This window comes from Alternaria novae-zelandiae (genome assembly GCF_023758075.1).
Source record: "Alternaria novae-zelandiae strain BMP 2774 chromosome Unknown scaffold_1, whole genome shotgun sequence".
NCBI classification, from domain to species: Eukaryota; Fungi; Ascomycota; class Dothideomycetes; order Pleosporales; family Pleosporaceae; genus Alternaria; species Alternaria novae-zelandiae.
Genome location: NW_026056961.1, coordinates 2,779,874 through 2,796,389, shown reverse-complemented (window position 1 = coordinate 2,796,389; position 16,516 = coordinate 2,779,874). Strand labels below are relative to the sequence as shown.

Genomic DNA, 16,516 nt, shown 5'->3' with positions numbered 1-16,516 from the left:
GTCGACGGCAACGAAGAGTCTCGCCTCTCAGCGACGAGAGCTCGCGACCGGCGCATTCCCAGCGGCTGCCATGCCTCGAGCTTCCGCGTTGGCCCTCCTGAGTGGCTAGGCTCATGCATCCCCCTGAAGTTGTTCCTGGCTAAGAACGCCGCTGACTGGCCCCTGCCGCCGGTTGTTCCTGAACGAAATTAACACCCGCCAGGGGCCGACCATCTTAGGCGCATCTGTGCTGCCGTTAGCAGCCACCCAGGTGCTTAGGCCCCATCCTGCAACTGTCAGCCAGAGAGTTCATATACCGCCCTCCCTCGCTGTGTTTTTTCTCCTCACCCAAGGCAACTTTTCCTTACCACACTCGCTATCAACTGTCTTCGGACATCACATTCTTTGAACATCCAGTCACTCTTTCCTGGATTATCAACGTTTACGCCTGGACCTTTTGAATTCCCGTCAAATACCCCTTCAGTTTTAAGAGCCAGGATTTTTTGAACTTTCATCATGATGAAGCTTACCGTTGCCTTCTTGGCTGCTCTCGCCGCCGCCGATGCCGCTGAGGCTCGCAGCCACCGCCAGGCCCGTCGCCAATACGGTGCCACCGACTCCTACGGTGGTGGAAACAGCTACGAGAGTGGCAACAGCTACGGAAGTGGCAACAACGGCTACGGCAGCGGATACGGCGCCCAGCCCCCGCCTGTCGCCAGCTCTTCCGCCGCCGTCAGCTCTGCTGTTGTCAGCTCTGCCACTCCCGTAGAGACCCCCGAGGCCTCCACCGTCGCAACCCCCGTCTCCTCTTCGGTTGCTACCCCGGTCGTCTCCTCGTCCGCTGAGGTCCCATACATCCAGTCCTCTTCCCCGGCTTTCGAGACCTCCAGCACCCCCGCCGATGCTACCTACACTCCCAGCGTCCCCGCTGGCGGTGTCTCCAGCAGCACCCCCGAGGCTGCTACCAGCAGCATGGCCAGCTACCCCGTTGGCGGCGGCTACGGAGCTCCCTCTTCCGCCGTCCCTGAGGCTGCCACCTCCAGCTCTGCTGCCATCCCCACCATGAGCTCTGCTGCTTCCTCCTCCGCCTACGGCACCGGCTACTCTGCCGTTGTCCCCTCCGGTGGTGTCTCTTCCTCCGTTCCCGTTGCTGCCTCTTCATCGGTCCCTGCTGGCGCTAGCTCCAGCTCTGTCCCCGGTGTCAGCATGAGCTCCGCTATCCCCTCCGGCTCCTACCCCGTCGGTGGTGGATACGGTGGCAAGCCCTCCTCTGCTTCCTCTGAGGTCCCCGAGGCTGCCACCAGCAGCTCCGTCGTTCCCGGCGTCAGCATGAGCTCTGCCATCCCCTCCGGCTCTTACCCAGTCGGCGGCGGCTACGGAGGTGTCCCCTCCTCGGTCGTTCCTGAGGCTGCCACTACCAGCAGCATGGCCGGAACTGGTCTCTACCCCACTGGCACTGCTATGGTCCCTACCGGCACTGGCATGGTTCCCAGCGGTGTCTCCTCCACCCCCATCAGCGACATGGTGACCTCCACCATCTACAGCACCCAGATCTTCACCAAGACTGCTTGCCCCCCTACCGTCACTGACTGCCCGGCCCACTCCACCGCGCTCGTTACCAGCGTTGTTGCCGTCGGCACCACCGTCTGCCCCGAGTCTGACCTCCCCAAGCCTACCGGCAGCTCGGCCATGACCAGCTCCTACCCCGTCTCTGAGGTCGTCCAGACCTACACCGAGACCCTCGTCTACACCGTCGGTGTTGGCTCGACTGCTCACCCAGTCACCACTGAGGTCACCTCCACCTCTACCTCCACCCAGTACTCCACTGTCGTCGTCACTGTCGGCAAGCCTACTCCTACTGGCGAGGTTCCCTCTGAGGCTACCGGCCCTGCTGGCGGCGAGGGCTCCTACCCCACTGGCCCCGCCGGTGAGGAGGATGTCACCTCCACCATCAAGTCTACCTCCACCTCCACCAAGTACATCACCGTCAAGCCCACTCCCACTGGTGAGGGCGATGTCCCCGCTGACTCCGAGTCCAACCCCTCCGGCCCCGCTGGTGGTAACGGTGCCTACCCCACTGGCCCTGCTGGTGGTGAGGCCAAGCCCTCCACTCCTGCTGGAAGCGAGGGTGGTGAGGACTGCGCTGCTCCCGTCACTGTCACCGTAACTGCCAAGGAGACTGTCACCGTTACCAAGGGTGGTGACTACCCCGCTGCTACCCCCAACGCCCCTGAGCCAACCCCCGAGGTTCCCTCTGAACAGACTGCCTCCTCCAGCATGCCCGCCGTCCCCACTGCCATGTACCCCGTCCCCGGTAACGGCACCAACCCCTACCCTGCCGGCCCCACTGGCTTCAAGACCTCCACCAAGCCTGCTATGCCCACTGGCACCGGTGCCGTTCCCACCTCGGTCCTCCCCAGCTTCTCTTTCGTCTCTGAGGTAGCTACCCCCACCGGCGAGACTGCTATCCCCTCCTCCAGCGTCCCCGCCTCTGCTGAGACCAGCTCTGTTGCCTACCCCGTCGGTGGCGGCTACGGCGGTGCCTCCAGCTCTGCTGCCGTCTCCACCGAGACTCCTGAGGCTTCCACCGTTGCCTCTTCCTCCGCTGCCCCCACCCCTACCCCTGACAACAGCTACGGCTCTGGCAGCGGTTACGGCTCCGGCTACGGCACCTACTAAGCGCTAAAGTGCATTTCTTGTATATGAGCTTCGCGTTTTCTTAGTGTCCTTTGTTGGTAGGATCGCTTGATCCGCATTCTCGCATGTCTTGTCTGTCTACTGTATCAAGTTCCCTCGGGCAGGGGCAAAGCGTTGGGTGGTTTCCTTTGTGATGGATTGTTCACGTAAAAGCCGGGACTAGACAGTTGATATCATGTACATTCGACAATATATTGACTGTCTTCTTCCACATCACTCTCTGGATTCCTCATGCTCGTTGGACTATGGTACATGGGCGCAGTCAGACTGCAATGTTTGATGAACCTCGATTTGTTCCTAGACTTTTCCTTTGTTGCGGTTGTCAAATGACCTGGCGTTGTCTAGCTTTTCTTGAATTTACTCTTTGCACCTGAATCTTGCCTCCAATCTCAATCGTGATGTTTCTCCCCTTGAGTTTGAGCGCCAGCGTTTCCCTAGCCGCTCTCGTCGAACTCTGTCGCAAGTCGGGACCAGATCCCCAGTGACACAAACCTAATCTGCAGAGCTGATCACTGTACCTGCATACTGTCCCAACCCCATCCCTGTACATCATCGCGCCACCGCTTGCACGTTCTCGCATGATCGGCCACAAGTGTAACGTCTAATAAAGCAAACACAGCCACTTGCAGCCGCAGCGCCCACGTTCGCGGGTCTGGTGCAGCACGTCTCCATCCAGCCATTCGCATTCAGCTCCGCCTCCCCTTTCGAGCCGCTCCAACTCACTTACCGTGCCGCAGGGTACGTAACTGCACACAACACGCTTTCAGGCGCCGACAGCCTTTTCGCAGTACTCCATTATGCAACATCCTGTTGGTGGAAGGAACGTGCGCTACTGTTGTCGTTGATCGCTCGTGGCTCGAGCGACTACTGGGTGATGTGGATCTATACTACATCTGATATCAATAGACCGCATCTGGGATCGTTTCCTCGCAAAATTGGTACGCGTCATTATACACTCGTATTGGGCATCGGACGGGATGGTAGCACGACGAGCTATAGATGGACGTGAACAAATTCGCCGAGGACGTCCGTTCGTGCTGATCGTGTTGACGCAGAACAGGAAGGGTTGTGGGTCTGGAAACGAGGCGAAAGCGGATGCAGGTGACGATGTTCAGATCATGTTGATCGATTTTGCTTGGTTATGCAAGATGGGCCGGTTGCAGGTGGGTATTTTGGGGGAGTTGCGCTGCGTACGTGGCGATCGCTATTTGTGCTATTCTTGAGGGTTTAATTTCCGATGCGCGCCGAGGTGAGTGGGTTTGGAGATGCGGACAGTGTACACGCATGATGTTGAGTAAACGAAAGGAAAGCGATGAAGCGATTGAGTCAAACGAGTAGTTGTTTTAAAGATACAACTGATGAAATGTGTTTGGCAAGGTGCCGCGCGCCTGTCGCTCCTGGGTATCAATGTCCTGAACGCCAAATACACATCCCCCGCCTACTCACACCTCGACAAACATGGGTCTAGTAGTCATCATCGTAATCGTAGCCACCCCTCCTCCGCCCACCATGGCCTAGATGTCGTCGGACCCAGTACTGATGATATGTGGAATAATCACGCTCACCACTGAGACCGAGCTGTCCTGCAACATTGACATAGCCGTCCTCATTCCTCTCCAGATTCTTTGTATCGACTTCACCCAGCTTGCCCTCGAAGCCTGTGTCTGCCTCCCACTTGGCACGACAGTATGGACAAGTCGCTTTGCCCTTTGAGACTGCGATCCAATTCGCCATACAAGCTTTGTGCACGTTGTTTCCACAGCTGGCTTTGCAGTATACGATGGGTTCGTTCTCGCCGAGTTCGTCGTAGCAGATGGGGCATTCACCCTCGATGGGCTTGCGGTTGCCGTCTTGGCCCTCTTGTTCAGTGCCGTCCTTTCCGTCTGTCTCGACGCCGGGGATGGGTGGCGCGTTCTTGATGACTTCACGTAGCTCGGAGCGGATGAGGGCTAGTTGGTATGCGACGTCTTCCCGTGCCTTCAAGACGCGCAGCATGACGTATATGATGTGCTTGCATTGGTTGCCCTTCTTCGCGTGTGGACAGTCACAGCTTGGGACGAGACCAACTGAGACGGTGTAGACGTTTCCTGTGGAGCCTGCGACAATGACCTTCTCCTCTGGTACATCATCGCTTCCGCAGCGTTCGCGCGAAAGGACCGTGAGGCGCTGTGTGAATGCTCTTTCCTTGATTGCGAGGTAGCTTTGTGGTGCCTGCTTGCGGAACACTCTCGCACGCTTCTCTTCGGCAGGCGCATCGGCGTCGCGCTTGCCTCTCTTCTTAGCAGGAGTCTTCTGAGTCTTCTTGGGTGAATCTCCTGTCAAGTCGATTACTTCGGGTGCGCTCTTCGTCTTTTTGGCTTTCCGTGGTGTGGACTGGTGTTTGAGGTGCGCATCGTCATCGTTATCGTCGTCGGCGTACGTGGTAGTCTTTCGCTTGCGGGTCGCTCGCGTCGGCGGAAGGCCCAGGTCGGAGTTCATGGCGTGTGTGTGATGTAATTGGCGTCGCAAGGCGAATGAGAGGGTATCGGTTTGGCAGTCTGGTACGATTGGCTTGCGTGCGGGGGAAGATGAGGAGTGTGGAGTGGCGGCAGCCCGGATCGCGCTTGCCTCACGCGTCCACGTGATGACGTAGCTAACATCTATCTCATCCATTGACGACTCTTCTTCCCCACTTCAACTACTGCCATTAGGCCAATATCTCTCGCGGTGTTCTTATCGCATCAATAACGACTCAGATCTCTACCTACATACTACCCGGCAGGCAGCACTTCTAACATCCATTCTCGAACTGGAAACCGCACAGTTGCTGTCGTTGCTCTTTCATCCCAGTCTTCTCTTGTCATGTCGTACGTTATGAGACTGTTGATATTCGCATACAGTGTACAGATTGATAGAGACGCGTCCCCGAAACTTGGGTATCAAGGGCTCGCTACCACTCAAGCCTGCAATCAGTGCCTCCGCACTCAGATGCAATACCAGTGTAATCATTACTTTAGGATATGGCACTGACCTGGTACTATGTCTTATCTCGAGATACGCGTTCACATCCATTCATTTGATATGTTCCGCTATCTGTTACTCTCCCTGCATGTCCCTATCCTACAAGCTTCCGTGGTACACCCAAACATCTCACCCACAATTTCGTCCATGCTTTGCAATGGCAGACGCTCGTTTGGCCCACATCATTTCACGGTCTTCAAATTGAGCGAACCGCGCCCGTCATTACATGGCCATTAACGAGCTCATAACTGCGCTCACGTTTTCAGCATTCTAGACTGGTACCGTGTCGTGACAACGCCAGCTACTACGATTGACCGGCTCCTGTCATCCTTTTCTCATCCTAACGTTATTCTCCTTTCCTCGTATTCCACCGGCCCTCTTCACGACAATATCCGCGCGACGACTGCAGAGACAGCTCAAGCGACACAAAGCCATGGCTAGGCAAGCAGTAGAGAAGACGACACCGGAAGAGCCCTTGGATGAGCAACTGATTCAGCCTCAATTGACTCCGTCGGCGGACCTTGAAGGACAGGCTGCGCCAGCTGAAGAACAGGATGTCTTTGGTAACGAGGAAGGCGCTGAGATACAGTACAAGACGTGCAAGTGGTGGTAAGTACACAAACTATCTGATGCAGTGTGCAGTGTCACTGAACGAGGTTTAACGGGACTTTGGTGCTCCTCGGCGTACGGCATGCATCGTTCGCTGGGCGTGGGATCTTTCTTTGAACTATCGCTGACTTTCAACTGCCAGGAATGTCGGAACTCGTAAGCCTCTTGTACCTTCGCGCCATCATATGAATAACACAGTCAAGTCATGCTTGCCGAGAATGTCTCATTAGGCGTTCTCGCCCTCCCACAAGCCCTCGCAATCCTTGGCCTAGTCCCCGGTCTACTCTGCATATGCTTCCTAGGCATCATCGCTACATACACTGGCTATTTGATCGGCGAATTCAAGCTGGCTCATCCGTCTGTAGCGAACTACGCGGATTGCGGCATGCTTATGAGCGGGCCTGTGCTTCGCGAGGTGCTTGCTGTCGGACAACTACTAGTCTTGATATTCATCATGGGGGCGCACATCTTAACCTTTGCGGTCGCGATGAATGCGATGACTGACCACGGCACTTGCACTATCGTCTTCACTGTTGTCGGACTGATTATCTCGTTCCTGCTAGGGTTGCCCAGAACGTTCAAGAACATCAGCTACTTTAGCTACTTTTGTAGGCCAAAGGATCCGATCGCTTCGTGTGAGCTCGCGACTGACACATTTCAGCTTGCGCTTCCATCATCGTAGCAGTTACGGTAACCATGATCGCGATTAGTATCCAGAAGCCAGACATGGGGAACATCGTTGCTGTGCGACCCGATGTACCACTCGTCAAGGGACTCGCACCCGTAAGAACATATCGCTGTACGGACTGTATGTGAGACATCTACTGACTTCGTACACACATTTTTAGGTGATGAATATCGTCCTAGCTTACAGTACGTTGTTTCCTGTTCTGTGGTCATTCGAACGTCTGCTGATTTCATACAGCTGGACACGTCGCTTTCTTCTCGTTCCAATCCGAACTCGAAGACCCTCGCGACTTCCGCAAAGCTCTCATCTTCGAGCAGGGTATCGCAGTCACGTTCTACATGCTCATCTCCGTCATCATATACTACTACGCCGGGCCTCTTGTAGCCTCACCCGCCCTCGGTTCGGCATCCCCCCTCGTCAGCAAGATTTGCTTTGGCATCGCGCTGCCCACAATCATCGTCGCAGGTGTAGTCAATGGATCTGTAGCGACCAAATACATCTACTTTCGTGTATGGAAAGGCACCAATGTAGCATCTACTAACAGCTGGAAGAGCTTGGGAAGCTGGGGTGCAATATGTACAGGCGCATGGTTGGTAAGCTGGATCTTGGCTGAAGCAGTGCCGAACTTTAATTTGCTGTTGGGATTGATCGGAGCGCTGTTTGGAAGCTGGTTTAGTTGTAAGTTACTGCCAACACGACTTACTGTGAATAATCGTAGGTGCATTGTCTGACGCGCGTAGATGCGCTTCCTCCACTGATGTGGCTATGGCACAATAAGAAGAACGGTAGGCTGTTCTCGTCGACTTCGCAAACGGCTTTTACCATCTTGAATATCTCTATTGTCATTCTAGGGATGCTCATTGTAAGTCCACTCCCCGAGGCGTTACAAGAACAGTGCTGACTCCATGCTACAGTTTGGGCTTGGAATGTGGTCGTCTGGATGGGCGTTGAACCGCGGGTCTGGTGGCAAGGTTTTCTCTTGCGATAACAACTGGCATCCTGTGAGCTGGGTTTCAGGAGGTGCCAAAGATGCATAGATGTAGCGCATGAGCTGGAAGAGTGTTCTCGTGCTTTTCAAGCTCGCTGATGGGCGCTATGGGGTGAAGAATCCACACGCAGGTTAATTAGAAGCGCAATTGTGTTGTAAGTATCAGAAAATCATCGCATTCGATATCAATTGTGGGCTTTTCGGGAGACTGTGTTGCTGCTGAACAGTAGCATCGCGCAAGGGAAGCTATGACGCGCCGGGACCTGCACAACCGAGCGTTGCGCATCTCACGACTCCTCACTTCACGAGCCAATGACAAGCCTCTCCTACCCCAGTGCGCGTCCGAAATAAGCTGTTTCCCGAAGAAAAAGAAGCAGGCTCAGGTAATCTGGCTAATATCGATGTGGACGGGAAATGCCAAGTGAGGAGGCTGGACGACCTGGCCTCGCTCGGGCTCACCACGATGCTTACGCTGCGTTTCCGTTGACTAGACGACGCACATATTATAGTTCTTACAGAATCAGGCCGAGGATATCTTTCCCGCGAACTGGTACGATTGTTCATATTGCGAAGGGTTGTACCACTGTTCCGCTGGTTTTCGTACTCCTGCCCTGAGCCAACCGTCCCACCTCGATTTCCACGAGCGCTCAAGCGTCCGACCCCGACCTCTTCGCTGCCCAATTTCCCCCTGATTGAAGTTTATACGTCCCCGCGACACTAACGCGACTGCGATATCATCTCGCGACTCCATTCTCACCATGCCCGTCGAGCTCCGTAAGCGCAAGGAAGCGCCCCCAGCGCCTGTGCGCCCGACGAAGAAGAAGGCGCCCGCCAAGGAGAAGAAGCCCGAGAGCGAGAAGACTGTCGTCGAGAAAGTCCAGGAAACTGTCACTGAGCAGGTCGAGGCTGTCAAGGAAGCTGTTGTCGGTAAGAGCAACGGCGATTCCGCTGCCGCTGCGACCGGCCCACCCAAGGTCGGCGACACAATTGACCTCGCGTCCTTTGGCGGAGAATTCGAGACGAACGACGGAGACAAGACAACGCTTGCAAAGCTCGTAGAGGAGAGCAAGGGCGGCGTCGTACTCTTCACCTACCCCAAGGCTTCAACGCCAGGATGTAAGTCTCCAACCCCTGACATCTCCTTCGCGTGCGCACAGCAGTACTAACGCGTACAACCACAGGCACAAAACAAGCCTGCCTCTTCCGCGACTCCTACGACCCCCTCACCGCAACCGGCTACTCCATCTACGGTCTCTCCGCCGACAGCCCCAAAGCCAATACCACCTTCAAGACCAAGCAGAAGCTGCCCTACACCCTGCTTTGCGACCCTTCACAGAGCCTCATCAAGGCTATTGGCTTCAAGAAGCCACCGAAGAGCACCACGCGCGGTGTCTTTGTTGTTGACAAGGAGGGCAAGGTGCTTGCGGTGCAGCCGGGTGGTCCGGCGGCTACGGTCGATGTGGTCAAGGAGCTTGTGGATAACAAGGATGGCGTGCCGAGTAAGGGGGATGCGGAGAAGGCTGAGAAGAAGGAGGATAAGGAGATGGCTGAGACGGCTGGGGAGGTCGCTGATAGTGCGGCTAAGGTGGATGGTTAGGAGGCTTGAGCCCCTCGTGTCACTGTCGCGGAGTTCAAGGTTTCAACAGCTTGGGAAAAGTGTGTGATACTTCATCGAATACATTTCTAGGTTTTGGCATATATTGACTACTCTCTAACTCTCGCGACTTTGCTAATGCGAAATGGCTAGGTCAACAGAGCTTCGCGTCCCTGAGGGCCTAGCATCTCTACTGCGATACGTCCGGGATAGTGGTCCTTATGCTTTCGAAAGAATCGTATGGATTAGAGCACTTTGTCTTGATCACAACGATGACGACGAGTACTCGGAGGAGCATGGTTTGGAATCGGATCCCTTTTTGGCCCAACGCAGGAAAGCGCATCATCACTCTTGCAATCATACCGTATGTTGAAATACCATTTCAATGACTAGCCCGAACTAGTACCAGGCCCCAATCTGAGTCGAAGGCGCACTCGAGTTTTCGTTGATACATAGGAAAGCGACCAGGTCTCGGGCTCGCTGTGATCGCATATGCGAACCAAAGCGTACCATGGCAGGTAAGGCAACCTAATCGAGGTCCGCGCCATAACAAACTGAACGGACGCTTTGACAGGTTCACGCGCCAGAAAGTGCCAGCTCATCGTTGCCAGTGACCGGTGGACAGCTCGCTCGGATAGTTGCACAGCCCGGACGTTCACCAGAACGTTGCTCCGCCAGAAAGAACCTGCATGTTGATTGATACATCAAGACACGATGCACACCAATATCGTGTTCAGAGCACCTGGCACAGGCTCCCAAGCTTATTTGACACCGCGAACGCGAACAAAGCGCAAAGAGCAACACACTACGACATCATGATGCTCAATGACGTCGCTTGTACAAGGCGCTCGTCGAGGCAGTTTCTGATGATATCACGCACAGAGACCTATCTGCCTAGACGATAGCAGCTTCATCTTGCACTGCTGATGTTGTTTCGGAGCCACCGGGGGTGCAGTCCAGTACCCTGCTGCGCCACAGCCTGGCACGAATCTGACCATGTGCAGCGGCTGACCGGTACCAGAATCAGGCTGCATATCAGGGAATCAAAAAATCAGCTGCGATGGTTCGAAGAACGTGGGAATCTGTCTGTACCATACGTTTACCGTTTCCGGTGAGTTCGTCTTACTCCAAACGCGTCCATTATTGGATTACAGCGCAGCCGCACGGTGGATTGAACGTCTGACCGCTTGCACGGAACGCAGGTTCTCCAAGGCAAACCTTTTTGTTTCAGATCAGGCGTTATGTGTAGCTTAAGCCGAGTCTTCAAACGCCACATGTGGAGCGGCTCAGTCGTTGTTCGTTGTATGAAAAACACTGGCACATAATGAATTTCGCATTCGTGAAAGCACTCGGAATGGATATCGAATTGATCGTGGTTCACAGTAACTAGTGGATTTTTAGATGATTTAGACGCTTTACTTGTGGAAGACATCTTCGCGTTACAAGGGTTTTCAGAAACTGCTTTTCACATCAGAGCAACGATATGTGCGGATATGATACCCCTTGTAGAGTTGCTGCGCCACCTAGACAAGGTCTAGGTCCGGTATGGACACGTCTGCCAGGCCTTTCCAGCGGATCTTGACCAGTCGAGCGCCCAAATCTGTGCTGTGAGCGCTTTCCGGTAATCCAGTCGTCGCCACTCTGCTGTGGCACAGCAAGCAGGCAACGTTATCAGGCTCTGTGGAATAAGCCCGACCAAACTAACACAGCCCTGATGAATTCTACTACTAGACTAGCCCCATGAACTCCTGCAGCAATGCTAGATATATGCGAACCTCGCCTCCCGCTTTCCGTCTCTTGCATTTTTACCACCATGGATAACCAAACCTTCACAGCCAATATGGATCGATCCAGTAAAGTCAACAAGTGTTTGTCTATGCGCGGTAAGCCAACAAGTCTTGCAATATATATCATCTGCTCGTGGCTAACATACCATTGAAGGTGATCGCACCGTATCGATCGACCCGGCGCTTCCTACCCAAGACTCTGGCCAGATGGATGGGAACGACGAGTTACTCAAGACCAAGACCAAGCGGTACAAGCTCAAATTCAGCTGCGCGTGCTCTAGGTTTAAACGATTCCTCGAATCATATCGGCCGTCCAGCGCAACGACATGCGATGCTCCTTCGCTATCACACATGCTCCGACGCAGCTTCACACCCGCAAAGAAGAACGAAAACTTCAGAAGGAAGGTGGATGTCTCTTTATGGGACAAAGATCGCAAAGAGTGGTCAAAAGCCAACATTGGCGTTGCTCTTGTGGATACGCAATGCCAGTACAACCTGATCACTCCTCAGTTTCTAGAGATGTTTGGTCTGTCACCGAGCCCCAGTACGGAACCGATCATGATAGCACTCAGCAACAATACCGAAGTGCCGTGCTTGGGTGAGGTCAGAGCAAGATGGTGGTGCAACGATTCTCGAAAAGTCCCTAATTTCCGACCGAAGTATGAAACATCGACCTTTTACGTGGTAGATCTGGAAATATTTCAACTCGTGATTGGGAGTGATACGATCGTAGAGTTGGGTCTCTTGCAGGGGAACCGCGCGTTCTTCGGAGCCTTTATGACTTCACCGCCACGTGTCGACTGTACGTTCTTAGCCGCAGATCGTAGACCATTACTGACGCATAACAGCTGCCAAGATCGCTCAAAAACAGCGAGAGGCTGAAGAGAGACGTAAGAAAGAGCGAGAGGAGAAGAGGAAGTATGAACAGCAACAGGTGAGCCGTCAAAGCTCTGATCCATGGTTGCAATACTGACTCGGACAGAAACAAGCAGCCGCGGCTCGGAAGCCCTGAAACCAAACATATTACACACTCGTATAACCCCTGGAATGGGTCTTTGGATACACTCATGATTGTTTCGGTCGCCGATTCCAGTTGACGTAAGGATGACACGTCAACAATGGACGGGGGCCGGACTGCGATGAGATAAAGACGACGGCTTTTTGTGTTGGCTGTTGTTTGGATCGCTAATTGGGAGACGAGCTGATTCGGGGCGGGGTGAGCTTTAACTCAGTCGCTCCAATGACTAAGTGGCCGGATGAGTCTGGTGCCGAAGTTGGTGGCGCACGCATGCAGGAGGTTACAACGCATACGACCGACACAGGTTCTACCGAGGCTAAGCGAAGGAGTTACGGGGTAAGTGGTCACCAATACTGTTTTCTTTGGGCGTGTTCATGTCTCCGTCTAGAAAGGATCGTTTCTTCTTGCGATTGAATTCAGAGTAACCCTCCTCATCCTACAGTGCTCCTATCAGATCCAACAAAGACGACCTGTACAGCAGCGAACCTTGAGTCTCGTCAGTGGGCGAGCGTCGAGGAGGATGTGAATGTACTCACGCAGCTGTGATAGCAAACATCTCGGCGCGTTTCGCGTTAGCCAAACCCATCAAGCAGATAGAAACCAGAACATTAAACCCGGCAATTATCCCCAGTCTTGCATTCATGGACTGAACGCGGTACAGCACGGCGATAGATGCTATCGGTATGAGAGACGCGAGAATACTGGTGATCCAGTACGTAATGCGATAGATAGTGCTATCTTCGTAGCCGACCACTCCATGAACGCGGGAAGGCTTCATGTGTCGAGCACAGCCACACCTGAAGAGGTTGGTGATGGCATTCTCCGCAGCCCATGCTGAAAAGGCGTCCTTCTTTGCGCGAGGACATAGAGTCACCAGATCTGGCTTGTAGGACTTTCGATTGCATGCAGAGCCCCATATCTCTGCGTCGTCTCCATTTAACGCAAGGTCGCCCATTGCTGCAGACTGGAGATAGTTCTGGATGTGGTGGAGATCCCAAGTGCTAGGCTTTGGATACTTCAGAATTTTGGCTTGTTGTACTAACGCGTCATCTACTTTAGTCAGCTCTATGCGTCCCCTGGAGAATGGTTGGACACACTGTACTCTTTCATTGTTTCCCTAATCTTCATAACCAATTCCAGTTGTTCACCTGCGCCATCCTTCTCGGATTCACGCAGCCAGAACCAATCCAGAGCAAATTTTGCCCTCTTCCCCGATCCGTCAATTTTGTCGGCCAGCTGTTGCTTTCGTAGCTTCTCTTCCAGATATGTGAGCTCAGCTTGCATGTACAGCAGGTTTTGAGCATTGAGAGCCCCAAACCTGCGGAATACAGCGAGCTCAGGCAGTATCTCCATCTGTGCAGCCAGTTTCGGATACCCTATTACAAAACGATCAAGCGGATCTTGCGACGACATTGTTCCTTGGTGGTTAGATAGCCTTCATACATGGTTCGAGTGTCACTCATTGCGCCCATATATGTCGAACTTAGCACTCGATTGTGCGTAAAGAGCCTCGACGTCATCCAATGCACCATGTGCAATTGATCAGCCATGCGTATGAAGAGGGCAAAAGGACCTCTGGGTGAAGCTGCATACATCTGCAATGTCAAGCAGCCCTCAGCCTGAGATGCAGGCATATTCGTCAGGCCTACATCTCATTCATCGCTACCTAGGTAAGCTATACCCACCCCTACCACCAGCGATAAACCACTTTTGAGTGCGAAACTCACATTCGTTTGGATCGTTGCGAAATCGATGACAATCGTAGCTCGAATGTTTCGATGTTGTCCATCTTTGTGCGACGAAACAGTCGTTATCCGTGGAGGTGGAAGCACAAGCGAAAGTACTTCAGATATCGCAGAACGACAAATCAAATGGAAGGGCAAATGAGTAGGCAGCCACAAGGACGCATCCTGGCTACGTTGGTGTATGTGAGATTCCAAGGTTTCGCAGCCTGCTGCGGATAAGGTTGTGTGCTGGCGCTAGCACTAGTCCACGGGTGGTTGCCTCCCGGCGGGCACCTGCCAGTCGGGTCACGCGTGCATCGCAGTCCGCCTGCAATCAATTTCACACTACACGAACAACACACCTGGAAACTATCGCTTCCACTCCATCTGCCCCTTCGCATACAGGAGGAGACAGCGGAGATGAAGAATAATACCGTTCCGAACATCAAAATTTGGCTGATGAGGCTACACTTCAACACTGATCGGTAAAAAACATGCCCTGCTGCTGCGCCCATCTGACTACCCCGGGAACAGGCAATGATTGCCTTCTTTCAGGCAATGACGCAAGAACAGTCGAGATCAGTTCGCTCGGGTGATTCAATCACGTATCAGTAGGATGATGACTGCGCCACTAGAGAGGACAAGATTCTCATTGGATTTGTCCCGCTTGCGCAGCGCATCTGAGCTTTCATGTTGTTCGAGTTGCCATACGTGCAGTCCTTCAGGGTAATGCACAGGATCCTTCTGCGCGACCGAAAACGTGCCTTGGGCTATTGGCCACTTTTATATAGGTGGGCTGTATGCCTCAACTTTTGGAGGACCTCCTTACTCATTACACTCATAACGTACATCTCGATTCAACACGCATCAACAACGCTATCGCATTCCCATTAACAACGATATCACATTTCCGCGTGAAACACCACCCTCAAACCAATTGAATACCAAACATGTGCAGTTGTGGACTCTCCAGGTTGCTGTCATTTGGTGTGCGTCGTCCTCCACCGTCATCGGTCATTGTTAACGAGATCCAGCGAAGACAACGAATCCCTCAGCCGGTCCAAATTGAGATCTGCTCTCGAACAAAGGGTAGTTCGGAAACCTGGGAGGTAGCAGTCCTCTCATGCGATCCAAATACAACGGAAAGCATCATATCACGGCCCATGTTGCAAGTACTGGATGTTCCAGTGCATGCAAGCGAAAAAACGGAGTGCGTTCTCGCCAATAATCGAGGCGAAGGGGTGGAAGGATACGTCGACTTGACTTGGTGCTTCGGAAACAATACCAAGCATATACAAGAGACCCGCTTTTGGGTGACGACTACAGAGAATCCCGCATACGATGTGGTACTGGGGCGAGGGGATGCTGAAAAGTTCGGTCTCGTGAAGCCGGGAAGACACTTCTGAGATGTCACTAATCCCAAGCGTATATCGCTTCGACACCAAGACTATCTCTTATTTCCTATCTCATCTTGTCGCCGCATAGATTCCTGTATCAAACAACAGACATGGTGGTCAAGACGAACTGTAGTTCGCTGGCGTACCCGTCTTTGAGCCTCAAGCACGCCGAAACTCACTTCCTGGATAAAACCAGGGACTGAGTAGGCTGTTGTATTTATCGTTTGTTTCCTAGCCTTGCATCTCATCTGCTACTGTCATTACGGCCACACTTCTGTTTTGTTTCGTGTCCTCCGTTCGTAGCAATAATGAGTACTTTACACTGTGTTTCGGCATTTGCTCCACTTGTCAACAGGTTTTACCCCAATGCTTTCAAGGAGATCCTTTCTTCCTGCTGATAACATGATGCTCACTGCGAAGAGAAGTGATAAGCATGGTAATGTGATGTGGATTTGCTTTGCACATTCACTACTGGAATATGCCTAACCTCATAGCTTCTCCATCGACGAATGCATACGGCACTTGCATGATAGCGAAACGGGCCGTTGCAAATCCCCAAGTCTTTCTTCCATGCTTGGTCTACCAGCTGACCACTTAGACGCATGAGTCCTTTTCCTTTCCACTCAGTGTTATGGATTGTTCGGCTTGCTATTGGAGGAACCAACATCGATATCGGCATGCAGAAAGACCCCAAACTGGGAACACTCACCGGACTGCTCGTAGGAAGGCGGTAGTGTAGGCCTCCTCACAGGTGGGGTCGAATGGTCGGCAACATCATCAAGGTCCTCAAGGCTGATATTGGCGGCCTCTGCCTCCAGGTCATGGGTATCTTATGGGGTGGTCAGACACGTGAATCATAGGCTCATTGCACAATACACGTACTAATGATGGGGCGGCCCCGTAGCCGCCGAAGTAGGACGCAGCCAAGCGAATCATGGTGGTGAAGACCAGCCAGGGTAGCCACCGTACTGAAAACACCAAATACACCAAAGCAAATCTGCAAGGCAAGCTCTGTAGAGCTGTCTGCATGAGACA

General features: G+C 53.3%; 6 protein-coding genes across 6 annotated transcripts; 4 read left to right on the top strand and 2 right to left on the bottom strand.

Moving 5' to 3' along the window:
• Positions 1-495: 495 nt before the first annotated feature.
• J4E88_000920 (uncharacterized protein) lies at positions 496-2,658 on the top strand (the record flags this gene model as incomplete). The annotated part of the gene is made up of 1 exon (XM_049394593.1): positions 496-2,658. One exon carries the CDS (start codon positions 496-498, stop codon positions 2,656-2,658), a length of 2,163 nt encoding a protein of 720 aa, XP_049260422.1.
• A 1,482-nt stretch (positions 2,659-4,140) lies between these two features.
• On the bottom strand, positions 4,141-5,154 carry J4E88_000919 (uncharacterized protein; the record flags this gene model as incomplete). Its single annotated transcript, XM_049394592.1, has 1 exon — positions 4,141-5,154. One exon carries the CDS (start codon positions 5,152-5,154, stop codon positions 4,141-4,143), a length of 1,014 nt encoding a protein of 337 aa, XP_049260421.1.
• Positions 5,155-6,109: 955 nt separating this feature from the next.
• On the top strand, positions 6,110-8,010 carry J4E88_000918 (uncharacterized protein; the record flags this gene model as incomplete). The annotated part of the gene is made up of 7 exons (XM_049394591.1): positions 6,110-6,285; positions 6,484-6,893; positions 6,947-7,068; positions 7,134-7,158; positions 7,211-7,482; positions 7,752-7,835; positions 7,888-8,010. The coding sequence occupies 7 exons, from the start codon at positions 6,110-6,112 to the stop codon at positions 8,008-8,010; spliced, it is 1,212 nt and encodes a 403-aa protein (XP_049260420.1).
• Positions 8,011-8,719: 709 nt separating this feature from the next.
• Positions 8,720-9,558, top strand: J4E88_000917 (uncharacterized protein; the record flags this gene model as incomplete). The annotated part of the gene is made up of 2 exons (XM_049394590.1): positions 8,720-9,077; positions 9,143-9,558. 2 exons carry the CDS (start codon positions 8,720-8,722, stop codon positions 9,556-9,558), a joined length of 774 nt encoding a protein of 257 aa, XP_049260419.1.
• A 1,837-nt stretch (positions 9,559-11,395) lies between these two features.
• On the top strand, positions 11,396-12,354 carry J4E88_000916 (uncharacterized protein; the record flags this gene model as incomplete). The annotated part of the gene is made up of 4 exons (XM_049394589.1): positions 11,396-11,438; positions 11,497-12,144; positions 12,191-12,276; positions 12,325-12,354. The coding sequence occupies 4 exons, from the start codon at positions 11,396-11,398 to the stop codon at positions 12,352-12,354; spliced, it is 807 nt and encodes a 268-aa protein (XP_049260418.1).
• A 538-nt stretch (positions 12,355-12,892) lies between these two features.
• On the bottom strand, positions 12,893-13,773 carry J4E88_000915 (uncharacterized protein; the record flags this gene model as incomplete). The annotated part of the gene is made up of 2 exons (XM_049394588.1): positions 12,893-13,410; positions 13,458-13,773. 2 exons carry the CDS (start codon positions 13,771-13,773, stop codon positions 12,893-12,895), a joined length of 834 nt encoding a protein of 277 aa, XP_049260417.1.
• Positions 13,774-16,516: the final 2,743 nt, after the last annotated feature.